Consider the following 27304-nt stretch of genomic DNA (forward strand, 5'->3'; position numbering starts at 1 on the left):
TTCAGCAAGACTAAATCACTTTATTGATAAATCAGTACTACAGAAGAAACAGAACATTTGAAAAGCTCTTTCTTGCTTTCAAGTTATTATTAGCTATCTCCCCCCCCCCCCCCCCCCCAAAGAAAATAACAGATGATGATTGTTTGTTTTCTTCCACCCATGCACGATGATGCTGGCGAGATGAAAGGTCATGCTTTTCTGAGAAGGGTGCGTGTGGGGGGCTGGTTCTGGTGCCTGTGGATAATAAAAGGGCATGACCCTCCCCCCTCCCCTCTTGCACGGAAATGGCACAAGCAGGGCCAGCAGAAGTCACAAACAATGGACCTTGAGCAACCAGGCAATGCTAACAAGATCTTTGCATCTAAATAGATAAGACATTTAAACAGACAGACTGACCGACAGATAGGCATCCACTGTGTGTTAGCTCCAGTAGGGCTTGGTATGTATGAATGTTTCAGCAAAGAAAATAGAAAATTTAAAAAAAATAATAATAAATAAATAAATAGCAACAAAGAAACGAATATGTTGTTCCTCAATGTCTTTGCTTCTTTCATTTTTTTTTAAATCACACAAAACCAAAGCAAACCCTTTTCACACTTCCCACCATCCCCATTGTAACTCTTTAAATCTTTAATTTTCTGTATGCCACAAGGATGAAAATCATAGAAAATAGAAAAATATCATTAATAACAATTAAAAAGAAAAAAGATCATTACTATTAGCATTGCTATGTCGATCATCTCTTCACTTGCAGCTGATTTTAGTTGTATACAATCACAAACAAAATAAATTAACGACAGCGGTTTTCAAATCGAAGAGCACAATCGTAAAACGATAGTTGTCACGTTTTTTAGAGATTTTGTGAATCAGGTGCAACTTTTCATTGTACTGTATTGCACTGAACTGAATTGAACCCCCATCCACCCCAATTAGTGAACCCAGTAAAACCCAGGTTAAGTTCAACAAATTTGTCCTTGTCGTCTTGGCCTAAGCATTAACTCCCTGACGTCAATCTTTACCATGAGAGGGGACTTTGCTAATTATTATTATTATTATTATTATTATTATTATTATTTTTAAAGATTTGTGCTCCTCAACTTGCTTCTCGCATCTTACTATGGTAGAAGCACAAGACAGTAGACTCTGGGCACTAAGGTGACAGTGTACAGCATATGATCAGAGTGATTGTTGTTGGTGAGTGATCTCTTTCTAAGTCTCTCGCTCAGTGATGAAAAGGTTACAGACCACAGTATGAACAGAGACAGCGTTGCTTGTTTGTTTGTTGTTTTTGTGGGATTGTATATTACTGACTGGCTGGCTCCACCCCCCCCCACCCCCACCCCCGAGGGGTGCGTGTGTGTGTGTGTGCGTGAGTGTGTGTGTGTGTGTGTGTGCGTGTGTGCGTGCGTGTGTAGGAAAGGCCCCTCAGGAGCTGTCAGAAGGAACATGCTCTTCAAATCCCTCGCTCTCCCTCACTAGCGCCCTCTCCAGGATCACACGCCCCTCCTTGTAGCGCTGGCTGTCTTCTGTCGCAAACTCATATATCCAGCCCAGTTTGCTGTTGCAGTTCTTGCAGCTGACGTCCCGCACCATATGTCTCCCTGTGAGCATGACTCGATCCTGCACCTCACTGTACTGCAGATTCACCACCTGAGAGAGGAGAAAACGAGTGTGAGGCGTGCTGCACCATGTGCCCCCATCATGACTCGATCCTGCACCTCACTGTACTGCAGATTCACGATCTTTCTTTTTCTCCTTCACAGCATCATTCAATCAGTCATTTAGCATTGGCACATCTTACCTGTTTATGAAGAGGCAACAATTATCTATTCAGGATATTTGGTGAACCGGGGGTCAGATTGGGGATCAAAGGGTGACAACAAACCAGCACAAATGTAATGTTTTTGGTAGAGCAGTGCACACAGTACAGGCAGCCTAGACCAGCTTCTACTTCCATGTAAAGCCGGTTTCTGTCAGCGCACAGGCTCTGGACTGGTGTCCTCCCAGCCTGTGGTATGTATCTCGCTATAGTTAATGTTGGGAGGGGCTCACAGCTGCTCTATGCCACACGCTTAATTCCCTGCAGCCCCTTTCACCTCAGTAAGAAAGTACAGCTGTGTGTGTTTCACTGTCTGGTGCTACTGATTAGACTGACTTTGATAAAGTGCTTCAGAGAACTTCGAATCCATTGCAAGCAAGACTTTCAAAACAATATTGCTAAGGCACATTTCTGAGTACTGGAACAAACACTGCTAGAAATGTATTCAAAGACAATGCAAAGGACGCACAGGAAACCCATGCACCAATGACGTCACACATTCTACTTTCTTTAATAGGTAATCTGATGGGATGCCCCCGGGTTTATTTTACTTCCAAGAGATTTGTTTTTTCATGTATAACGGTACAGTACAAATGATTCCTGCGAATTAAATACATATTTTAACAAATGCTTACATTTTAAAAGAAAAAAAAAAAAACATCTGTGCCAGCGATAATAAACAGAACCGTACATAACTAATAGGTTCCTTGCCTTGCGTCTCCAGGTTTATTTGGTCATACAGAAGTTTGGTCGAAACTTACCCACCAATACGAGGGTTGTTAGTTTCATTTCCTAAATGTTTAAAACATATCAGGAATGTTTGCAAGCAATCAGAAAAGCCACCTTAATAAGCCATCCATCACTTTAATTATAAATTACTGCATCTGTGACTGCACGTGAACAGCGTTTCACTGTATATGGAAAATAAACTGTCCCACACTGGGACTGCTATGTAAACACTAAGGCCAACACTTAGATTTGGCCTGCATGTTTTTGACAACAGTTTAGTGTTCAGGCAAAATTCTGAAAGTTTTATACTTGGCTAATGTCTAAACATTTAAACTCTACAGCCCTAACCGATACCTTGGCACTGCTCACTGCTCTAGGGGGTTCTCACCTTGTTGAAGAGGAAGGCTCTGCCTGTGGCCCCGGTGAAGCGTGTGGAGATCAGCTCTGATCGGTTCGTCAGGATGGTGTCGCAGTTCGCACAGGAGAACAGGCGTGTCCCGCCGATGTGGTCCAGAAAAATCCTCCCCATCACTTCAGACAAATGGTCAGCACTGGAACAAACCTGGACACAAGAAGAGGGCAGGGATGGATTTAGAGACAAAACTGGGTAATCAAAGCTGAGGCAGCTCAGCAATTAAAACAATAATAACAATAATAAATAAATCCCAGTTCCACTTCTGCAGGGATGGCCAACACTGCTCCTGAAGAGCTGCAGGGTCTTCTGGTTTTCGTTACACCCAAGTTCTCAATTATTTAATTGAACCAATTTTTTTCTTAATTTGTCAACACTAACGTGTTTTCCAGGGGCCATATTACAAAAGCATCCTAAGTGACATTCTTATCTTATCTTCAGTATAAGTTCAGGAGAGTTGATAGTACAGAAAATACTCTCCTAACTTAATTTAAGATAGGAAATGGCATATTACAGAACGTTCCTAACTTGGTCATTTCCTAAGTTTCTTTCCTAACATTCAGTACTTGGTGGAATCTTTCCTATCTGTCGGTTAGAAAAAGGAAATGGCTAGTTTGCAAGATTTGAAGAAACCATGCAAAAAAACAAAAAAGAGAAAATGATACACATGTATTATTGTTGCTGTGCTTTAGATTTTAAGTTTTGTATTGCACAAATATTTCTGGGCATTTAGGTCTTATTATATACAGAATATTCTACAGTGAACCATAATGATCCATTAGTATATTTTGGGATGTGTACCTTTAACCGTAAGCTATGTGTAATGTTTAGATCTAGCCCCACCTCCCGTGAGAGAAGGTGCTTCATTGTGTTATGTACGAGACAGCATGGAGCTGGAGTTAGACACGCTCTCACGTTACTGTCAGTGATTATGATAATTATGATAACTGATATTTGAAACTTTACTGAGGAATAAGATATGAAGTAGTCTGTGTTGATTGTGGTGTGTGACTGTACACATATCAAGACACTCCACTGAACTATAACCAGAGGCTCATGTGTAATGCAACTCGAAACGACTTGTTTGGACTCTTAATGCACACAATTATATTACACACTTTCACAGCAGAGACACGGACATCACAGCACTGTTCATGGTTTTAGCTTTACGTTAGCCTGTGAGGTATTGTTGTGGGTTGGCATTCCTAATTAAAATAAAATGGTGTTTATGACTGAAATTGAATAAGTATTGTTTCTTTTTTTTTTCTTTTAAATACCGGTATTTATTTATTAACTAGTTTTTATTGTAGATTTTTCTGCGATCAAAACCTTATTCTCTTCCAGAGTAAAATTTAGAGCCTCGCGTTTCTTTGCCACAACTGAATCGAGTTTCGATGCTTTAACTTAAAAAAATGGTGACAGTTCCCTGAAGCTCGAGCTGTAACCTGCTCCATTCAGACTTGATCAGTCGTTTACGGATAAGATTGGCATTAGATAGGATTTCCTAAATAATGTTAGGATAGGATGAGGCACTTAGGAAATTGCAGAGACTGCTGACTTCGGAAATGCTTTTGTAATACCAAGTTTGGAAAAATCCTATCCTAGCCATGAAAGACAAGATAGGAAAGCAAGTTAGGAAATGGTTCTGTAATATGGCCCCAGGTTTTCTGGCATTGAGGATTTCAGATACCCAGAAAACTTGCAGGATTGTGGTTCTACAGGACCAGGGTTGGCTACCCCTGCACTACTGCCTTACGTTTCTCTCTTCAAAACACAGCAGAGATGTAAATAAGACTCCCATTGCATACCCATTTGCCCAATTCCTGGTTTCACTATCAGTTTTTAATAAGACACACTTGAGCTTGTTACCTATACTCTGTGGCTAATCAAGTTTGTAGTAAATCCTGGAATGTGTGAAACAGCTATGCAGCAGTAGTCTTATTTCCATCCCTGCACAGCTGGTAGAATATCAGAAATTCATCCCCAGTTACAATTTACATGAAATAAAACTCTAGAGCAGAAACTCTTCAAAATTTTGTTTTGTAAAAATAATTTTGAATACGGGACCCCCAATTCAAAACTGAGGAATCACAAACAAAAAAGAAAAAATGGACTGCAGTGAAAGTAGCACAAGGAGGTTAAGTGACTTGCTCAGGGTCACACAATGAGTCAGTGGCTGAGGTGGGATCTGAATCAGACTTCATTATCTGATGTGCACATCAAACTGTGAAATATAGAAAACAGTGAATTAGTGAAGAGACTTTTTTTCCATAAAATATAGTATTTTAAAAATGGTACAATTTATTGCTAACATGGCCAAACCATGGACTTGTGGTACTATCGCCCAAACTGGACGAGATGAGATCTCTTATACAATAAGAGACAACCTACACACAACGTATTACCTTATAGAATACATTCAGTAACAAGCAGCTAGTTAGCCTGGCTTTGACAAACTTCTTCAGAGCCAATTTGAAGCCTGAGCAAGACTGAATTCATTGCCCAGCAACAATAGCAAGCAAGCACATTTACAATCTGAAAGTTTGTATTTGGCTGTGGGGAGGGGTCAAAAAGCACATACAAAATGGAGGACAGGTAACTGACAGAAATGTCTATTTTGGTAACTTTTTGTTACTTTCGGTTGTGAAATGAAATGTGTATATCTTGAGAACAGGAAGCCTCATGAGTGAGAGGTGCCTCAGCTGCTGTGGTTGAGGACAGAAGCAGGTCTAATCCTGCTTGTGATCTCATTCTGCAGTATAATAACAGCAGCCTGCTAACCAACACAAAACAGGCAGCCAGCCTCACTGGCTGCACACACACCATATGCAAACTGTCATTGGCGTCCGCAGATAGGTGCAAGGGGGGCTTTCGGTGTTTTCTTCCGACTTCTCGCCTCTCCTTTACGAATTAATTTCACAATTAACAGTTTCTGTTTTAATTCAGAAACCAAAACACATTAAACAGTGCTCAGGGTCATTTTAAAAGGGGAGTTTCAGTTAAACACAGATGCTGGCGAGTAAATGACTCCTGAGATGAATATTATGTTAATTTAAGGTTGGACTGAGGAAAGGTCACGTGTGCGTGACGAATCACTACCATTTTGCCAATTTGCATACGTTTCGCGCCGTGTTTTGTATCATTTACGGCAGTCTGACAGCGAGCATGAAGAAGATGCCAGCGCCCGTAGTGAAAGGAAAGTTTGCTTCCAAATATTTTTTAAACCTCATTCCATTTAGAATAACGTCCTTGATCACAGATGTACCAGCAGAGGAAGTTGAAGTGATCACAACGAGCAGTCATATCCCGTATATGAAAAAAAAGACACACTGAAAAAAAAAACACCACTCTACAGCAGGCAGTTCGGTCTAACACTGCTTCTAAAACACAGAGTAACTATCAGGCCCACAGATATAGAGAACATTTCTGAATTCCTAAAAAATGATTTCTTGTATGAAACCTGTGTGCTGACTGTCCCTTACTCACGAGTGCTTTTTACTGCATATAATTCATTATATCAATATTTTGCCAGAAGACATGCAATTTTTTTTAGTTTTGTTTCAAAGAATAGATGTAAAAAAATGTTTTAAAGCTATAAAATTGAAAGGTCACCATATTTTCTGTATGCCATAGAAGGCTAAAGAAAGCAGACACATTTATATATTTAAAAAAAAAAGTTTTTTCTAAGATTTTTATGCAAAAACCAATGAGATGTCTTTGCTAAAGTTCACAAAACAAAATTCAGTGCATTTGTGTTGCACTGTACTTCTGTGTATGTGTGTACATGCTGTGTGTGTCTTATGTTATTCCTGTTGTTTGTAATTGTGTTCCCTTCCCCCTCTATTTCCCGCCGTTGTTTAACTCTCTGTCTCTGTTGCTGTGTGACCCTAGCCTGCGCACGGCAGCATGTTCTTTGTCTCCCCTGTGATTGGCCCTTCCCGCTGTATCAGTCGTGTAGTGCATGGTCTGTGTTTCCCGTGACTGGTGCCGTCTGTGAGTCACTGTGTGTTCACGTGTTCAGTGTGTTCCCATTGGCCCGAAGTGTGTGGCTGAGGACCAATGGGATGTGTAAGCTTCGAATAAAGGGGCAGGCTGGGGTTATAAGAGGTGCTGCGACGCCCTGTTGTTGTTGTTGTTGTGTCGTGGTTGCCATGGTTCCGGAGTAGCTGACAGGGATCTGTGAACTGTGTGTGTGTGTGTGTGTGTGTGACTGAGGGAAAAACGGTGCTGAATAAAGCTTTTGGAACGAGAAACCAAAGTGACTGTCTCTCCTGTTTTCTGGCTGGCCTGTGAAATGCTACATTGGTGTCAGCTGTGGGATGCAGGTACAGTGCAGTCAGGGCTGGCAGGTGACACAATCTGAAAAGACATAAGCCCGATATACATTTCTGCAAGGGAGCCGGCTCTTTTGTACAGCGGTATCGGCACTATGCTTCAGAGCGGGAGGTCCCGGGTTCGCGTCCCACCTCCGCAACCTAATATCTTTAAAAAATAAATCAATTCAAGATCATTATTTTTTTTTACTTTAATTTTTATTTTTGCATTTGAGTCGTCCTGTATATAGGAAACAACATACAATGTTAAAAAAGCCTTAAAATTACAGAAAACACAGCCTATAACTGCTTCTTAAACGTGCCGATAAAACCTTGGCCTCAACAGCTATTGCATGTGATCGCCTGGCAGTAGATTCCAATTCAGGTCTAAGCTCTTCGCATAATTCTGACACTGCCTTCCGTGTGAGGAGAAAACTTTTAACAAACATGTAATTTGTTCAGGGTCTGGTATGGTGCCAACAGGATTTCCCCCTGCCAAATTCTTCCTCTCTGATGCCTCATGTAACCAAAGAATGGCAGACACCTTCCTACTACTCCCAAGTATAAGAATGTGGTTAATACCTAATTTTTTAAAAGATGATTTCTCCTGGTTTTATAATGCACCATTGACCTAACAAGTGTCCTACACATGTGTGGATTGCAGGGATAAGGCCCATATAATTAACACAGGAACCCCTGAAATGCCTTCACAAAGCTCTGTTAAGCAAATGTGTTAATAGCACTAATTCAAGCACACAGACTGATCTTTGTGGGTTAGATCACTTGCTGACAAAGGGTATTTATTAGCACCGGCATTAAGACAGCAACAAAAACATCCTGCGAATCAGGCCCGGAGACTTAATTTGGGGGCTTGAATTAAGTATTAAGTGGTCTCTTCGTTTAATTGGTGCTTTTCCCCCCAATCACAAAAATGTTACTTTGGACGGACATATGGTCACTCTTTGCTACCCCTTTGAACAGAGAAGCACCCAATGACCATTTGTGGCTGCGTATTAAATGGCCTCTCTCATTCACTTGTGATGAAAATAAATAAAATCCGTTCCAGGTTTACTGTGCTAGAAGATGAGGTAATCGCTTCCAGTAGGCTTTACTGTACTATTACTAATCATGTTGTTTTTGCAGCAGCAGAAAACACTGCGCAGTCCAACGCCAGACGGCTTGTGAACTCTCCTGAGTCGTTTAGTCTTCATATACTCTGCAGCAACTGGTGTCGGTGGGCAGTGTTTCTGGTTATTATAATTTCGTCATGTGTACTGGAAAACGTGCTTGGATTTTTAGCGAGTAGGGCCACCTCTAATAAATTCGCGTTTAGTTTACTTAAACCGTTGTTACATAACCTACAGCGTCTCGGTCAACAGAACTGCACAGCGCCTTTAGCAACGACTGTCTACGTTTTTCTATCTCTGAATTGCTCATGTGTTCGTTTGTTTAGTGATTTAATACCTACCTGGGTCACGAACCACAAATGTTTGCCATAGTGTCATGTTCTTTAATAATAATTAGAAATAATAATTAAAAAGTAACAAGATAACGACACGCAAAACCAATGACACAAACAAAGAAACAAATATCCAACCTGGCGTGCATTCATGTATGTAATTAACCTAAATTAAATACTCAGTAAACGCTGCAAAGATATATGTGGATCGGACTTCCGTCAGAATTGTCACAGTATTAAAAACAAAAGTAAAAAAAAAAAAAAAAATGTCGACACAGAAAACAATACAACTAGTTCAGATAGGAACCAGATTGTTGCCTCCCCCCAATGTACCAGCATTAACCGTTATCCGGACTTCGTCGTGCTGCTTACCTCTAACGTGTCAGCTTTGTGTTGTTGTTGTGTCGAATACTATTGTGTAGATCTGGCTGTCGGGTGGCTTGTTGTGTTGTGCTCTCTCAGCTGTTCCTGCTGTCTCAATAACAACATCCGGCATAATACGTTGACATCACCCCTCCCCAACGGGAGGAGGGTTTTAAAGGGCCATGGCTTTTTTTTTTTTTTTTTTTAAGACTGCTCTTTCTTAACAAAGAAGAACTAAAAAATAATATAATTCTACTGAAAGAAAAACTGCAAATATTCTTTTTTTTTTCCTAAGATTTTTTACAGATTACATAGGTCAGTAATATATGATACTAAACATTGTCACTTTAGTAAACGATGTATGCAGTGACTCAAAAAAGGATTAACCACCCATGCTGGTTTGTAGTTCTTTGCGGTGGGATATGTGTTGCACTTTATCTTGGTATTTACATTGATACGTTATTTCCCCCCTTCAAATTCAGGAATGAAAATTATTTTAAGCACAGGAGCTGGTGTACCCCAATATTCCTTTACCATTAAGCAAAATTATCCCCATTCCTGCCAAACAAAACAATATACAATATAGCTTTATTTAAACCCTGCCACAATAGTTCTCTCTTTTTAGGAAATAAACCTTATGCTTATTACCTTCTTTGAACTATCTGCCTATTTTTTCGATGCCTATTTTTTAAAATGAACTACAATTCCATATTAGAGGGAGTACATTTGAAAGACCAAAATAAGGAAGACCCTATGGGTTAGGCACTAGACCCCCCTCCCCCCACTCCAGATTTCCACTTAACCACTGGGTACACAGTGAGCACGTTGTTATAAAAATATAATTATAATAACAAATGTAGATTGGTGCAATATTATTCTTTTGCAGCAGGGGGGCAGTATAGTGCTGGCGATTTATAATAATGGAAGCATGGAGAGATTCAGTTAAACCCAGGTCTGTCCGACCATTTTCATCTAAAAGAGCCATACAGATGATCAGGGAGGTCCATACTGCACAATTCAGTATTGTTGTGCTCATTTTATACAAAAACTAAATCAATTGTTTATGCATAAAAAGATATATAGGAGGCTATGTGGTCCAGTGGTTAACTTAAAGAAAAGGGCTTGTAACCAGGAGGTCCCCGGTTTAAATCCCACCTCAGCCACTGACTCATTGTGTGACCCTGAGCAAGTCACTTAACCTCCTAGTGCTGTCTTTCAGGTGAGATGTAGTTGTAAGTGACTCTTCAGCTGATGCATAGTTCACACACCCTAGTTGCCTTGGATACAGGTGTCTGCTAAATAATAAAAAATGTTTTACGAAGATGGGGTAAGTTGTTTTGCCGTCTGTGCAACTGTGTGATTGATGGATCACATCAGAAAATCAACGATTGACAACCACCTGAAAATTAGAAAAATGGTTGATGTGGTAAACTTACTTTCTAATCACCCTGTATATATACAGTTATGTCCAAAAGTTTTGCATCAGCAGGAAAAAAAAAAGTAATTATCTTGGTCCTTGCATGTCTCACTGGGTAAAGGGATAGCCACCTGGTGTGTAGGGTGTTTTACAGTTGTTACATTATCAATGTTTATGGGCATCAAACATTTATGTGAATAATAGTCTTATTATTTTACATAAAACAGTTTGTGTTGTTCTGTGTGCCTAAAGAAGGGAAAAGGCTTGACTAGTCCACAGTCACTTCCCTGCTGAATTCCCTCTACCTGACAAATTCTCTCTGAGGACCAGATATTTTTAAAAGACATGTTTGCTAAACCACATGCTGCTTTCTAATTTGAGATATACAGAGAGGATGGAAGTGGCCAGGTGTTAGGATTGCTTAGTTGTATTAACCACTTTAAACAGCGCCTGGTCTGAATGGCAAGGGGAGAGTGGCTTTCTGAAGGTCCTGTCACTCATTTCCTTATTGCTGTGTTAAGGCACACTGTGTGAAGGGTCACGTTAATATGTGCAGTAAAAGCAGTGTGCTGACTGGGGTAAACGACCCTATAAAAGGGCTGTATGTCAGAGGAGGTATATAAAGCCGACAGCAGGGATGAAGCAAATACTGCTGCAGGCAACAGGAAAGGGAGAGGACAGAGACCATACCAGACGGCAGGCATGAAGACAGCACAGAGTTTGGCCACGCTGGTGGTCCTGCTAGGACAGCTGCAAGGTACCCGGGCTCTCTCTCTCTCTCTCTCTCTCTCTCTCTCTCTCTCTCTCTCTCTCTCTCTCTCTCTCTCTCTCTCTCTCTCTCTCTCCAGCAATGTTTAATCAGTTAAAGATGAATAATTAATTCATTCAATCTAATAAAATCAGATGCAAACATTAACTCAAATAATCAACTGTGTGTTTATGTCTCTACTCACTCATTGATTATTTTTGTGTTACTCTCTCAGACCATTTGTGTGGTGACATCCTTTCTGTAAGGAGTTCCCCCAGACTCAGTGTGTTGGGGTCTCTCTCTCTCTCTCTCTCTCTCTCTCTCTCTCAGACCCCCTTAAAGGGCTGGACTACTTTTCCATTTGAATCATTGGTTTTATAGATGAAAAATAAAACATGCATTCACCAAATCATGTATTCAAATCTATTGTTAATATTGAGAACTTGTTTACTGATCTTTACTATATTGTGCACCTATATTTTCAAAGCATTTGCTCTATGAATGAACTTTTCATTCGTTGAAAAGGAGAAAATCCTAATGTTACAAAATGAGAACAAAGTTTATAAAAGGTTCTATCTGCTTCTGCTACTGTCTAGCTAGAACAGTGCCTTACAAGTCTAGCTGGCTCAGTCTTGTTCTGTTGTTACACATGCAAAACTATTTCATCCATTAAAAAGGCTTCTCTTTTTTAAATACAAGTTTTGTGTATTTCCTTTTTATTTTGTATTAATGTTTAACTTCGGTTGTACCGTGAAACAGATACCGTAATCTCCATGATTTTTGAATCCTGGAAATCATTGCTTTTTAATTGTGGGTTTGTAGATAATGTAGCAACATTCTTTTTAAAACTAATCCTTATCTTCATACGTAGTAGAACTAATAACTCCCAACATTACAAACACACTATTGTACTTGGAGATTATTCAAGTTTTGGATAATTATTAGCATAAGAACTGTATTAATATCGACTGAACCTATTTTTATTTGCTGATGAGATCCCTATCACATTAAATCAGTTCAATGAATTGCATTCCCTCTACTCGTAGAGGAAGCCGATGATCATCTCCTGCTGCAGCTTGCTTCAGTTTCTTTCTTGCTGTTTTGTAGGTAGCCTCCTCAAAAGCCCTGTGAATGACTTCTCAAAGAGTGACCGTGTGAAGGTAACCATCCTCCTCTCCTTTCCTTATTATTCAACCTGGCTCACGGCTGCAACCCTCGAACTAACTCGGGAGAGACGAAGACGAGCACTCCCATACTTCTAAACGAGTGGCGTCAGCAGTCAGCTTTCTTTCGCTCTGCAAGCCCGCCGTTCAGCCATATTCAGAACTTACAGCGTCAGCGGATGTGCCACTCGGGAGCCCTTCTTTCCTGCTTGATGTTATGAATTAACAGCGATATGAATCATTGATACTCTGCTGTGGTGGTATGGGTCACGACTGGTGCCGGGTTTATTATTCTCCATGTGTTGTGTGACCTTTGCAAGTTGCTGTAAATGATTTCTGATCATATCTGGTTTTGTTTGTCTAAAAGTGTTAATGATGAGCCATAATTGAGACAATTAATTGCAAGATTCGTCTCATAATTAATTAGATTAATTACCCAACAGAATCCATTTATTGGAGACTATTTCGTATTAATTTACAAATTATAATATTTGTGTTTTACAATGTTTAGATGGTAGTGTTGTGAGACTGTTCAATTTGTGATCTTGGTTCATCCAATATTATCTGAGGCTTGGTAATCATAATGAGATTATGTCCATATTGGACATGTCTTATAAGACGAAACCTCACCATGTACACTGGAGAAATCGCCTGGCTGTGTGTTAGTGCACCATCACACTTCCATTCCTCCTCCTGAGTGTCTGCATTGTGTAAATAGTCTTTCTGCTTAAACTGCAGTGGTGTCTGGAGACATTAGTACCCCAGTAAACTCGGCTTGGCTGGCTGGGTGTTTGTGACATTCTTCTCTTGTGCACTATTTGTTTATGAATAACAATCCCTCTCAGAGATGAACTGAGACTAACTGTTTGTGCTGCTGTCCTTACAGATCGAGAGACCCTGGGGGTTGCCATGTAGTCCCGGGACCCCCTCCCTGTCCAGCCCAGCCTCTGGTAAGAGTGCACTCACAGTAAGAGTTACAGTCACACACACACACTCGCATTCACTCACACTTCACTTTCAGTCACACACACACTCGCATTCACTCACACCTCACTTTCACTCACACTCAGTCACAGTCACACACACACTCACATGTCCACTCACAGTCACAACTAAACACTCACTTACGTTCATTACACCCCAGCTAATTGTTCTTCTGAATAATTTAGTTGTTATAAATAGTTGTTCTTATATTAAAACACAAATATTTTGAAAGAAGTACCAATGCAGAGGCATATCCGACAGTTATGCAAAAATGTAAACTGCATAGAAACAGACAACAATAACTAGCTCTGGTATATCAACATTTATTACATAAGTTGTTATGCTATTTTCTGACAGGAAAGTTATTCAAAATGCTGCTGTTTAGATACAGTACTAGGAACCAGACAAGCAGTGATGGGCCAAATGACCTCTAATTTGTAAAATGTCTTCTGTTCTTACTGAATGTAGATAAAGTCCAGTACACATAATGTGTAGTGTAAACATGGAGGGGTCACTTACCTTACTGTAGTCCCAGTGATCCGGGACCTGTTTATGCTCAAGTGACAGTCCTGCCTGTGCTCTCCCCTGCAGTTCACAGCCTGAGACCCGCTGACATCGCTGTAGTGGCTGGCATCGGAGACTGGGAGCCTGTGAGTATGGGGACTGAGGCTGCAGTGGCAATATGAATAGCTGGGAAATCAATACCAGCAAATTATTGTGTTCTTAAAAATCAGCTGTTCTTAATAGGTACAAGAGTCCCACAAAACAAACAAAAATAATAATAATAATTCTCAGACACACTAATAAGTCAGATCTGAGACTTACTCATTATTTGATTGCAGAAACGTGTACATTTATTAACAGACGATGACCAGGATAAAATTCATCAGTCCTCCGTGCAAAACACATAGACAAATACCAGCATATCATTTTACCAATGTTATCATATTATTATACATTGTAATAATCCATGCATTGAGATTATGTAAAAGCAAGAAGCAAAAAGCTAGCCTCTTCACAAAAGCCTTCAAATACAACTAAACCAGCCTGTGCTGGTACAAAAATATGTAGCTGAGGCTCCAAATAGGGATTGAAAATTAGATTAATCAGTGTTTTAGAGGCTTGCAAAGTAAAGCTATCGCAATCAATAATGCATTCATTCATTTATCGTTGCTTTATTTATCTCATTCATTTCATTCATTCATTTATCTCATTCATTCATTCATTTATCTTTAAATGTAGTATTTTGTTATAAAGCTCCAACAGTAACCCGCCTCTTTTATGTTGTGTTGTGCAGCAGGCCACCTTCCCTGGAAATGTGCCCACTGGAAAGTAAGTACTTGTTCACAAAGCTAGCTGGTCTTCAATGAAAGTGCAGCAGCACACAATGGGAATGCAGTGCTTCTGTACTGGAGGCCCAAGGGCAGCAGATGGCTTGCTGAGCTGAACTACATTGGCAGTCACTTATTGTCAATCACATTTCATCCACATTTTCCACACATGTGCCGGGTGTCTGTCCTGTCATAGACATATACATGGTTTTAAAGTGTTATGAATTCAACTGCAGTACCTTGGAACCTTTTCAGTAGCATTGTGCTACTGCATCAGGACCACTCTAAAAAATACAAGCCGAATCCATTGGGTTTCCAATGCTGTGGTCTGCTGATGGTTCAGCTAGGAATTTTACAGGCATTATTATGGTATTCCAATAGCATTGTAATTTGCAATTTTTTCTATAAGGATTCTTTCCTTTTTGAATCCCATACCTTGCCTTGCTCTGCTGCATCAGTGGAGTTGACTGCAGTCTGACCACTGAAGGCTTGTCTGGGTTGGGCTGTAACAGTAGTTGTTGAATACTACAGTTTAAAACTTGTTCTAGAATGCCTTATTAGTGCATTTACATAATATCTAATACATATATCTATAATAAAAATTCCTCTTTTCATTTCAGCAATGAAACCACCAGGGTGCTGGAGGGAATAACAGGTATGTCCAATAGTCCGCCCACCAGCGATGGTGCCTCACTGTCTTTAGTTTTATTATTTTATTACTATTTGTTTATTTAACAGACGCCTTTATCCAAGGCGACTTACAAAGACTAGGGTGTGTGAACTATGCATCAGCTGCAGAGTCACTTACAATTACGTCTCACCTGAAAGACGTAGCACAAGGAGGTTAAGTGACTTGCTCTGGGTCATACAATGAGTCAGTGGCTGAGGTGGGATTTGAACCGGGGGCCTCCTGGTTACAAGCCCTTTTCTTTAACCACTGGACCACACAGTTTTCTCCAGTGTGCAGTGTTCCACATCTCTGGTGAGTAAGCACGGGTATCCAGTCTCATGTGTCTTTGTCTTTCACAGAGATGCTACAAATATTTAACCCTGCAGTGACCAGGCTTCAAATAGATTCCTCCCTGACCCCACTGGCTGGGTTGAGGTACGAGACTGGCAGAGTGCTGTATGTGTGTGTGAGGGGGAGGGAGGTAATCACATATGTATAGATGGGTGGGATAGGGACAAACCCACTTAAATGTTCTCCAGGTAGCAACAGTAAAATAGTATAAGCTATTGATATCTGTTGACATACGTGTTTTGGTAACAGTGTAAAGAAAATGGCAGAATGATCATGCACAGGGGAACATGGAGAAAGCATAGATGGTAAAGCACAGGGTGCAGGGCACAGTGGACAGTGGTACAGTACAGGTAGGCATGGTGAGAGCATACAGTATTCAAACGGGTTAGTGTGCTGAAAACTGGGTAAGCAGCACTGTGAAGTGTAGGCAGGAGCACAGAGAAAGGATGGAGGTTTTCTTTCTGGGAGGATGTCATTTAATTAATTTCCTTTTTTCTTTCACAGCTCTCTCCCTCAGCAAGCTCAGCAGCTCATAAACAGCATGAGAAACAGCGCGGTAATGTTCTTCATATTATTGTGTATTGTTATTGTGTCGAGCCCCGCTGAGCTGACAGTTGCTTCTATACACAGTGTGATGCTTTCCATGGGAGTAAGCCCGTGTGAGAAGGAGGCAGGGAGGGACAGACTCTGGGATAGTTTTACAGACAACGATGCTGGGCAGTTAAGTTGCTGTATGCTTCTCCACCCAATGGATTATAAATATATTGCAGTATATTTCAAAACAGTAAACAATATATTTCAAATATCAATATATTGTATTATTTTCTATAATATAAGTTCAGTAGTTCGGGACAAACACCAATCACAAAATGTTTTAGTACAAATATTTATTGTAGAGAATGCGGAGTATGCGATTTTACAGAAAAGTATGCTGTATATACACATTCATTTGGCATCAAACCTAACTTGGTTTGAGGGTTCGCTGCCTGGCCAACTGGACGAGGCTGAGACTCCCATTGATAAAACATAAAAATTGTTATTAAGAAAGGTGGAGATGGGGAGGTGGTGGGTTACGATGAAATCAAAACGCAACTGAGAGATAAGTGAAGAGGGTATTTATAGTGCTAACAATTTAATTAGTTAATGTGTAAATTGAATGATTCAATTTGGTGACACGGAGATTGGTGTCTGACCCGCCTCCCGAACTTTAATTATAAATTTCATTTAAATAGCACGAACGATGCATGCCGTCATATATTCACATATATTTCTGTATACTTTCAATTTTTTTTTATATTTCAACATATGTTTCTAAATATGCTTCCAAGTATATTTCTAAGTACATATTCAAAATATTATAAATCGCACATCTAAAATCAACCAATCACAGTGAAGTATTTGCCAAAATTTCAGTACATCGTAATTCTGTGCATAGAACCCCACAACTAGTACTGTAGTTCCAAAAAACACACATACACTTGGTACCTTTTGCGATATGAATCATCATACTTCACTCTTTCTTCAACTTTTGATGAAGTTTACACTAGTTTCTCCAAAGACAATATTACTGAAATCACTACAAACCTTTCTCAGCACCACCTATAGGCCTAGACGCATTGTTTGTGTACAGTTTTTTAAATACGTTTTTAATATACTGTATTTCTATCCTATCTGGGCAGTGATCCGGCAGAGAGCATCAGTATAACCTCTGTATTTTACATGCAGGAGATTGACTTTGAGAGAGACTGGAAGTTCATCACAGTTTTCGTTGACCTGGAAGAGCTGTGTAGCTTCTGTGACAGCGAGGTAAAGCACAGTGGGGTTACAGCACTTTCAAGTGATCTAAACAAAGCTCCACAAGACAATAGGGATGGCCTTGTCAGGTCATGCAATTCCCTTGTGTATTTCTGTCTGCAAAAAATACCAGAGAGGGACCCCAGTAAACTCAATTGAACTCTTAAGGTGATCTTTTACACAGTAATGAAAAGTATTAAGCCCCAGTTGCACACGCTCCCTTCCCAAGCAGATACAATGTAGCCGTGACATCCAGCCGTTGATGACTGCACAGCTTTTCAATACAGCTTCCATTGTTTCCGTTTTAACGGATTTCATGACACCATAGAGATATGAAGCTTGAGATGCAACTGTGAAGTAAGTTGCCTCTTCTGTGTCATACAGGGACCCCTCTTAAAGAGGTGCTAATGTTGTTGGGACAGAAGTATTCATTTCAATGTGCCAGGGCCAGACAGCTTGCTGTCAGAGCAAGCGTGTGGATGAAGTACAGGTTTATTGACGAGTCTATTCTAAACTGTGCTAGTCTGCTACTCAAAACGTTACCTGCAATCTGTAAAGGCAGTACAATGATTCTGAATTCCTGGAACTGCCGTGTTATGCTTTGAAATATGTTTTAGTGCCTGCAATAGCAGCTAATAATGTCTTGCAGAGATTGAAAAACATGTTATGCTAACCAGGTTTAAGAGAAATGTATGTAATGTAGAAATATTTACTTTAGCTTTTTATCGTGGTGCATAATGAGAACTGTACGTTCCTGCGTGCATATGTGTGTGTGTGTTTTATACACTGTAGCGAGTGTCTTGAGATAAAAGCAGTGCAGTTTTTTGTTCACAGCTGATAACAGGGTTCTGCAGAATCACTGTCAATATAAGTGCGGGAGATAGATGGGTGTTTTACTGGTTTATGACACAGATAAGATGAAGAATACTGGAACTACTAGAGTACACTACAGTGTAGCAGTGTTAAAACACAAAGCATTATGGTCAGGGCATTAGTTTAGTGAGTACTACTGAAGTTATTATAGCGATAAGTACAGGGTGCATAGAGAGTATGAGGAGATAAAATCCATGTAATCAATTGTATTGCTTATATTCCAATGGCCGACTTGTAGCAGCACAACGTCATAATAGCGGCTTCGCCAAGCTCTGAATTCAGAACGCCCCACTGCACCGGCAATGTTTAATCCATTAAAGATGAATAATTAATTCATTCAATCTATTAAAATCAGATGCAAACATGAACTCAAACAATCAACTGTGGTCTATCTGTGTCTCCACTCACTCATTGATTATTTTGTGTTACCTTTCTGTAAGGAGTTCCCCCAGACTCAGTGTTGGGGGTCTCTCTCTCTCTCTCTCTCTCTCTCTCTCTCTCTCTCTCTCTCTCTCTCTCTCTCTCTTGCTGCTGTTTGAAAGCTAACAGGCAGATGCTGACCATGCTTCAATGTCTTTCAGGAGAAGCCCTCCCTGGAGAAGGCAGTGAAGAGAGTGGAAGGAGCAATGGAGATTTTGCACAGGCAGGTGAGAGGCTCTGCGCTCACTGACATATTGACCAGGATGACATAGAGCCAGCCAGAGAGGTGACCGGAGAGAAGGGGCTTGGTATTGGGAGGGACTAGCTGTATATGGGAACATTGTTCAAATTGGGAGGGGCTTGTTTACAGTGGGAGGGGCCATGCCTTTGTGTTCGGGTGTTTTTCAAATAAATAAATAAATAAAAACATCTCCTCACCTCTCTCCTCCTCTCCTCAGGTCCCCAGAGCATTGGTGAGTGTGGTTCTGCCGAGCACTCTGGCTGTCTCTGAGAGGAGGATGCGTGGTGGAGATAGTAGGTAAGACTAGTATTCGCCAGGTCAAAAGGGCTCAGCTCTCCAGCACCAGCTTCCTGTCATTAGATCCTCAAGGCCCTTCATTTTCAGTTTACAGATTTTTATGGTCTGTTTTCACCCCAAAATCTGGCCCTGCTCAAGAATCTCCCGGTTTTTCACAATTTTGAGAGTCTCACGGCTGTGCAATGGATTCTCACGTTTGTGCATAAGTTTGTTATTGTTTGCGAGGCTGCGAAACCCATTATACATGATACAGCGGTAAATCTAATACAACTGCCCAAGCGTATTTCTTTTTTTTTGGGGGGGGGGGGCATGAAGAGGTGTACATTACCATTCTATATTCCTGTAGCTGCTACGCAAATTTCCCCCTTACTCCAAAGATAGAATTGCCTTGTTGTCTCAAACTGACGGTTTGTCTGCACGAATCTTCTATGTTTCTGTACACAAGACGTCATTACTCGGACAGAGAAGGAGAGCATGTCAGACTGTTACTGTCTCGTTCACGCAGAAACTACCACAGAAATAAGAGAAATTTACATTATTAAAGTCGAAAAATATAATGTTCTTTATGATGCCCGTGTCAGTGGTTAAAAAGACAATACAAAGAAAGATGCCATATGATAAGAAATAACAGAACAATTGGAAATTGATGGTATGTCTATCTCTCTTGAATTCACTGGTTTCGTATTTCTGTAAAATGTCGCTTCTTTGTTTTAAATGTTGACCAATAATAATAACAATCACATTCACACACTAACTGAAGATTTTATTAAAACTGAAAATCAATAAGAAAAAAGTATATTAAACTAATTTGCAGAATTTACAAAGAAATGTGTAATGTATTATTTTTGAATGATTTACATGTTAAACAAGATCACATATAAACAATCAGTGTTATTTTTTTTAATTTTTTTTAGTGTGTGGTGTAGCCAGACAATTTCTTTGTTTTATTTTGTCTCCACAAAAGGAGCAAAAGGAGACAGTATTTTCTTTTCACGACTTTTTTATGTACTCGTGCTGTATTTGTGTTGTTTGCTTCGCTCCTGGTGTGCATAACCCTTCTAGGTCAGTAGTATAACTGTCAGCCGTGTGCAAAAATCTTGATCCGTAACCTCCCCCCCCCTTCAAAACAAAATCTAGTGGTCTAAGTTAAGGTTTTTCATCAATCCCAAGTTTTTTTCAGCAGGGGTCTCACTGGTATGAACACTTAGGGTTGACATGTATAACCTTGTGTTTCCTACATGAGCTTTTCGACTAATATTTTTTCTGTTTTCAGGGGGTGCGGAGTCTGTGAATCTGAGCTGCTGGGTGGAGCGGATAGACTGAATGAGGCATTCCTCACATGGGCATTAGAGGTGTTATTATTATTATTACTGTTAATAATACTGTGACTATAGATCTGCAGTCAGCACCATGGCATTGATGTAATCTCAAACAATATCCTATTACATTGCCTGTCTGGTTGAGCTGTATTATATTAGTATAATTATATTTATTAATATATTGTGTCGGTTATATTTAGGTTTGCTACTATTCGATTTTAATTTTTTTTTGCGAAATTGACGATTAATATCAACGCTTATTTTAGAAAGAATTTACCCTTTTTTCGATCTTTATTTTTCAATTCAAGCAGAGAATGGGTGAAATTGACATTTATGCTTTTAAAAAAAAGTTATGCCATTGAGAAACGTCCCATATAGCGAAAACCCTTTATCATATCCAACATGCAGTAAAACCATGGTTACCAACATTCTAATTGAAATAACGTTTCATCATAACGGAGCAATACCTTGTAAAGATAAAGATCCTAAACAAATTTAAAAAATGTCTCAAATAAACCATAGAAAACACAGCATATAAAATTGTATTACATAAATGTGTAGTATAAATTTACGTGTAAAAATAATATGCACAGAACAAACTTTGTATAGTTGAACAGAACTAACTTGCACTTATTATTCGGAGTCTGAGCTCCCCTTTCATGCTTTAGCACAGCTGGACTCACTGGAACTGAAGGCAGACGGGCCCGCTTTGCCCTGCCGCGGAGACTTCAGCTGCCGGTCATTGAGTGTTTTCCTCTGGCGCCCCATTTTCAAATCAAAGTAGTAACTGTCACTGTATACCTATAGCAAAAGCTTACCTACACCTTAACCTGCTAATTTCAAAGTAGGTACTTAGAATGACAGGCACTGTAGCTGGCAAATGAAAGTGGACAGTCAGTGCATGTCTTGATGATTGACAGTCATTTAAACGAATGAGGCAAGCCCGCAGGCGCCCGGCCAGACTACAGGGGTCGCTGGTGCGCGGTGAGCCGAGGACACCTCCCCCTGGGAACTCCTGTCCATGGTCGGCAATGGAATAGCCTGGACTCGAACCGGCGACGTCCAGACTATAGGGCGCAGCCTGCACTCCATGTGGAGTGCCTTTACCGGATGGGCCACTCGGGAGCCCCTATGAATTTGATATCTCGGCCCTCGTTATCACTATTTATCACTATCGCTCGTCATCTTGCAAAACATTTCTATTGCTTCATGTAGTTTTGTTTCAGGACTTATGAGTACATAAGGTTCATGCAGCGCTGTTGTTATTCTGGACCCAGATGAGCCCCCGAATGGGTCAATTGGGTTGTTTAGAGCCACCTTCATGAGTGATATAAACACAGCACTCCATGAATGTTTGTGGAGTATCCTTGAAGTTTAATTAGTTATGGATGTATTTCTGCACCTCTGCACTGTTCATCACTTCATCAGCCGCAAACGGATAAACTTGTTTGACGGCAATGCGAGTACATCGAATTATACTTCTCAAGAGAACTGTTAAACTGAATGCATTTCCCTATGTCTCTGCTGTTTGTAGGGAGCTCTACAGCAACGCCTAGTGGACAATGGGAGTTACAGCAACAGAGAGGATTTCACTGTGGTCCTCTATCCTACTCCAGACGCGTTGCCACAGGTCAGTGACAAACCGTGAAAGGAAACACACTTCAGCATTCAGATAGCAGTAACTACATCGTGGGATTACAAAAAGCTTCATATAATTAGTTTTTATTTCCTATTTTAAAAAACTACACAATTAACACACCCACATATATTCTTATTGTTTTATTTTTGTTATATATATATATATATATATATATATATATATATATATATATATATATATATTAAATAGCAGCTATTGGCATTATTAAGAATTATTAAACAGTAAAACTTATTTTAACGTGACGTGTTTCTGAGTATTATACAAAATATCTAATACAAACTGCTACAAAGACATTTTAGATGGCTGTATCTTCAATATCAGAGTCTACCAAATATTTACATTTTAACAGATTTCCGGTACAGTTACTGCCTTCGAGGCCCTCCCCTGACCCGCTGCGATATGTTTTCTTCTCCGCAGGTTGGGAGTGTTTTTGACTCTTCTGCGCTGGACAGGATGTCCCGAGCCAGCAGGATCGCCCTGGAGCTGTGGGGCAGCATGGTGAGCCAGCAATTTAGAAGGGGGTTAGGAGGATGGGGATTATTATTATTATTATTATTATTATTACTACAGTACTCCCCCTTTATAACGCTGTAGTTGGGAGCCATAGTTAAGAGACTGTGCTATTTGTGTTCTGCTTTATAACGAGAATGCTAGTGTCAGTGTAATGGCATTATGGGGCAAATGGAAGCCATGACTGTACCGTCTTATAACCTGTTCTGCATTATAAAGGGCCACCTCATAACGGTGGGAGCACTATAATATTTTTATTATAACATAAGATTATAAAAAAAGTTTACGCTCGAGAGGAGGCCATTTGGCCCATCAGTACATGTCCGGTTCCTGGTAGCTAATTGGCCTAGAAACTTTGTCAAAGGATCAGTTAGATTATCTTGGGCTCTTCAGAACCCGACTAGCTCTACTGAATTATCCAGGCCAGTTAGTAACCGAGCAATCGCTGATAGTGTTTCAGATGTTTTTGTAGTTTGTACAAATGTTTTTGCTGCTTTTATGACTGGGAAAATATAAAACTGGGTGTATGATGTAATAAAGAACTGTGATAAAATAATAAAACTGTGATAAAAACAGGGTGCTTGCTTGCATGCTACAGAGAATGTGGCCCCTCAGGATACAGTTAGATGGCTATAGTAAATACAATCGGTGACTTGTTTTCTTTCATGTGCTGTAACGCCAGGGCTAGGCACTGGGTATCATTTCGGTGTTGTTTGCTGCTCAGTTAAACAGCATCTTGGTACAGGTCTAACATATGAAAGTTATGTTAACTGTTGTATTCTTCTTCTTGTTTAGACTAACATTGATGAGTACATTCACAACATTTATAAATCTGGGGAAAAAATCCAAGATTTAAGTTATATGTGGGGAAAAATCCAAGATTTAAGTTAAATCTTTTTTTTTTTTTTTTTTTACACATGGCACCCCATAGTGTAGTATCCAATAATTCATTATTTAAAGCAAGTTAAACCTCAAAACCCATTTGCGCAAACAAAGTAATGGGGAGTGTCAGCTTTTGCTTGCTGCTGGTGTTTCTTTGGCCTATGTGAGTGATAGCCATGATGCCCACCATGTTTCACAGAGAAGTCTGTCCGGAAGTATTCACAGTAGATGTGAGATTCAGACACTCGACTTCTTTTAAAGAGTGACCATTCTGTGGTAAAAAGCGTTTTTCTTTTTTTTTTTTTTTTTTGGTTAAGGTGGAATTAAGTTGTGTTGATAAAGTTCAATGTTCTCGACTAATCACAGAACCCGTGACCACCGTGCGTCCCAAACCGCACCCTTGCTCACTCGTTACCTTCCCTTGAGGGGTGGAAGTACTATGTTCGCCATCTAAAGGGTTGTCCCAATTCCTTAGGGAACGAGTGAAGGGAGCTTTATGTGCCCTTCACTGCACCCTTTGACTGAGTGTACAAAACAGTTTTTGTGCTGAAGTCCCAGAACTCTTTACGTTAAAGGCAGAGACAAGTGGGAACAATTTGCAAATATGTCAGATGCGGCTTCACATAATTATAATGTAAATGTAATTAGCTAGGAAATTGTAGATATTGTTAAGTTATTTAACAAGCAAATTATTTGTGAAATGTATGTTGTATTGAGTCCCTTAGATAATAAAATTCATCTTTTTAAATCTATGATCATGATTTAAATATATGATTAGAAAGTACAGTGAAATCTTTTCAGTACATATTGATTGCTGGAATTAATTATCTATCAATTAATTAATTAATGAACTAGATAGGTAGCTACAAAACTAGGAGATTATATAAGCGAGCAATATATTTCAACATTATTTTAAATACATATATATATATATCAATTTTGTATACACATTTTACAAAATACATGGACAGAGGAAGAGACCCTAAAACTGATCCAGCTGCGTGCGGCAAACGATGTCCTCTTCACAGAGAAAAGAAATGCCCTGAAGCTGGGCTGAGAGTGACATTTGAAACTTTTATGTAACCTGCACACTTTTATCATTTCCATTGTATGTTTTTGCAGTGATTAATGAAATTAGTGTAGAACCTTTAGCCAATTCGTAGTGATACTGAATATAAAGCAAAATATATTACCTATTGGATTTAAAGTAAAATAGATATCATCTTATTTAAAATATTAGTTAAAACAAACACAAAAACATAAATATTATGCTACATTATTAAGTACAGGTTTGTAACATGTGGCAAAGTTTTCATTTTATTAACCAATATCAACGTTTTTCAAATTATCTCAATAGTTTAAAAATAACCATATACATGTAAAATGTTCTATATATATCTTGTACGCTCAGCGCGGCGAAGACGTCTCCTACTTGCCGAAATCCTTGCCACAGTCCTTTGGGACAGGAATAGTGCAAGTGCTACAGCCATTCTTCCAAACTGCAATCTGACAACAAAAGATTGCGTAGCTTCTTGCTCAGTCAAAGGTAAAAGCGCTGAATGATGATGCTGAAGTGCGTCCCATTTAACGCTTTTAGCTCCACCCTCCACCCTACTCCCTCGTTCACTCAAGTGCACACTCTGTGATGTCAGTAAAACGTCACGCAAAGTGTACACTTGTCAAAGGGTGTAGGGTGCGAGGGAATGGTTTGGGACGCAGCTCCAGACCAAAAAGCAAGCAAGGCGACATTTGCGCAGCTGTTTCTGGAGGACCTCTAAAATGGTTACTAAGCAACCCGGCTCAGAGCTTTTAGTATGTCGGTTAAAATGCCACAATAAACTTTCGGTGAACTACAGTATTATTTAAGAACCATTAATTCATTAAAAAAAAATAAACAGGAAAACACATAGTATTAAAATAATATTTCATAAACGTCCAGGGAGTATCCATCATTTATTTATTTAATAAAAATCGTAGTATTCTACCCCTTCGACGTAGCGCCGTAGCACAACCTTCAAAATAGTAGCTGCTACTGCCATCTCGTAGCAGTTGGCATCTCTGCTTTGGTGTACCAGCTGTACTTAGAGAGAAGACATGACATAATAACAATGAGAAAAAATAATCATTAGTTTGTGATGCGCTAATGATACTGACATCAGCACAAGACACATACTTGCCTCTGGACTACAGAGCTTGCTCTTTTGCTCTTTAGTTGAATGGTAAGACGTTTGTCTTTGATCCGTGAGGCTAGCAGTGCACGTCCTGCCCTTGCCTTTCCATTCAGTTCAATGGCCTGAGATGCCAAGCCATCACAAACTGAATGTAAAATTGACCCTGTACTGAGCACATATGATGATGAACCAGGGTGGCTAAAAATATAACAAAATTTAGAAGGCTTTTCTTGCTAACAGAAAAATGGAAAACAACCTGGAAATGGCAGCTCAGCTTAAACTGGAAAGCAAAAAATAAACATGTCTATTATTTACTTGAAAAGAACCCCCCCCCCCCCCCCCCATTATCACAGAGCACCCCAAAGTTCAAAGTTCTAATCTCTGGTCAAGGACGATCATTCTTATTAGATTACATCTTTATGGCATGACTGTATTAGCTAAGGAGTCTGGGGTTTATTACCACCATTCTCCTTTTATCTCTCTTACTTTGGTTACAGAATGTAATCAGCCAGTCAGGAGTTGGGGGGGGGGGTGAAAAAGCAGTCTGACTGCTTCCTTAGCCTTATACAATGATTCGGAGAACACTTTATCCAGCACAGGATCCCTTGTCACAGGAGATAAGATAAAATAAAAAGTTATATTGTTGTATGTGTTACGAATGAGGCAACACTGGAATCTCAATAAACACTTGACATTTTCTTTGTATAAAATAAATAAATTGAAAGATAGCTCCCCATTGCACAAGAATCCTATGTTTCCCATGGTACTGGGATTTCTTTTACACACTCATTTGATATTCTGGTCTAGGGAGCCTCAGTCCCATGTGACCAAGACAGCTCTCTCCAATCACAGTGTGGGAATCTTCTTCTGAACCAATCTATTCCAGCTCCAGCCAATGAGGGGACAGCCTGACACAGAGGACAGTGATGACATCATCCGCATCCCATGCCCCATGGAGGTAATTCTGTAATTGTATTCAGATCCATTCATATTATTCTGTTGTTCTTATCTAAAGTAAAGCACTTTACAATTCCAATTGCAAATCCATTATTGTACTAAGAACAGAAGAACACAAGATCATAAGATTCGGATTCTGATGATTCAGTATCAAGAACATGGCTAGGTAAACCATTCCATACCCTCACCACTCTCTGTGTATGTAGTTTCCTCAATTCCTGCTGGTTATGACGTTTGTTCTCCATGATGTCCAGGACCGCCCATTTCTGAGGACTCACAGGAACACCAAGAGGGATTCGCAAGCGTTTACACTGCAGGAGACTTCCACAGCGCCCTCTTCAACAACAAAGGTAGAAAGAACCTCCCTCCCAGTGCCGAGCCCTCCACTGAGCAAGCCTGGTCAGTCGCTCACAGGGTGAAC

At 39.9% G+C, this 27304-nt stretch overlaps 2 protein-coding genes across 4 annotated transcripts in view; one reads left to right on the top strand and one right to left on the bottom strand.

Annotated features, from left to right (window-relative positions):
* On the bottom strand, positions 1–9235 carry LOC117410741 (protein yippee-like 5). The gene is made up of 3 exons (XM_034017519.3): positions 9105–9235; positions 2937–3110; positions 1–1650 (listed from the first exon to the last, which is right to left on the bottom strand). Exons 2-3 carry the CDS (start codon positions 3075–3077, stop codon positions 1426–1428), a joined length of 366 nt encoding a protein of 121 aa, XP_033873410.2. The 5' UTR covers positions 3078–3110; positions 9105–9235; the 3' UTR covers positions 1–1425.
* Positions 9236–11136: 1901 nt separating this feature from the next.
* Positions 11137–27304, top strand: part of LOC117411207 (phospholipase B1, membrane-associated-like) — a 41034-nt gene continuing 24866 nt past the window's right edge. Inside the window, exons 1-16 of one of the 3 annotated variants that reach the window (XM_034018499.3) lie at positions 11137–11269; positions 12368–12420; positions 13310–13373; positions 13999–14057; positions 14705–14739; positions 15359–15393; positions 15768–15843; positions 16264–16315; positions 17485–17565; positions 19008–19073; positions 19305–19384; positions 20658–20736; positions 22238–22333; positions 22781–22861; positions 26813–26884; positions 27138–27233. In XM_034018499.3, coding sequence (XP_033874390.2) covers positions 11215–11269; positions 12368–12420; positions 13310–13373; positions 13999–14057; positions 14705–14739; positions 15359–15393; positions 15768–15843; positions 16264–16315; positions 17485–17565; positions 19008–19073; positions 19305–19384; positions 20658–20736; positions 22238–22333; positions 22781–22861; positions 26813–26884; positions 27138–27233 — 1080 coding nt within the window. In that variant the 5' untranslated portion in view covers positions 11137–11214. Of the gene's footprint in view, positions 11270–12367; positions 12421–13309; positions 13374–13998; positions 14058–14704; positions 14740–15358; positions 15394–15767; positions 15844–16263; positions 16316–17484; positions 17566–19007; positions 19074–19304; positions 19385–20657; positions 20737–22237; positions 22334–22780; positions 22862–26812; positions 26885–27137; positions 27234–27304 lie in introns of those variants that run through there. The other 2 variants (XM_059025593.1, XM_059025594.1) reach the window with 2 other exon arrangements.

The sequence above is a fragment of the Acipenser ruthenus genome, chromosome 6 (assembly GCF_902713425.1).
Source record: "Acipenser ruthenus chromosome 6, fAciRut3.2 maternal haplotype, whole genome shotgun sequence".
NCBI lineage: Eukaryota > Metazoa > Chordata > Actinopteri > Acipenseriformes > Acipenseridae > Acipenser > Acipenser ruthenus.

What these genes read in the sequence shown, in the direction of transcription:
- LOC117410741 (XM_034017519.3), bottom strand. Translation starts at nt 3,077, where the DNA reads ATGGGGAGGATTTTTCTGGACCACATCGGCGGGACACGCCTGTTCTCC. An exon ending in GAGCCTTCCTCTTCAACAAG is followed by an intron (nt 1,651 to 2,936) that starts GTGAGAACCCCC and finishes CTCCTCTCTCAG; the next exon opens with GTGGTGAATCTGCAGTACAG.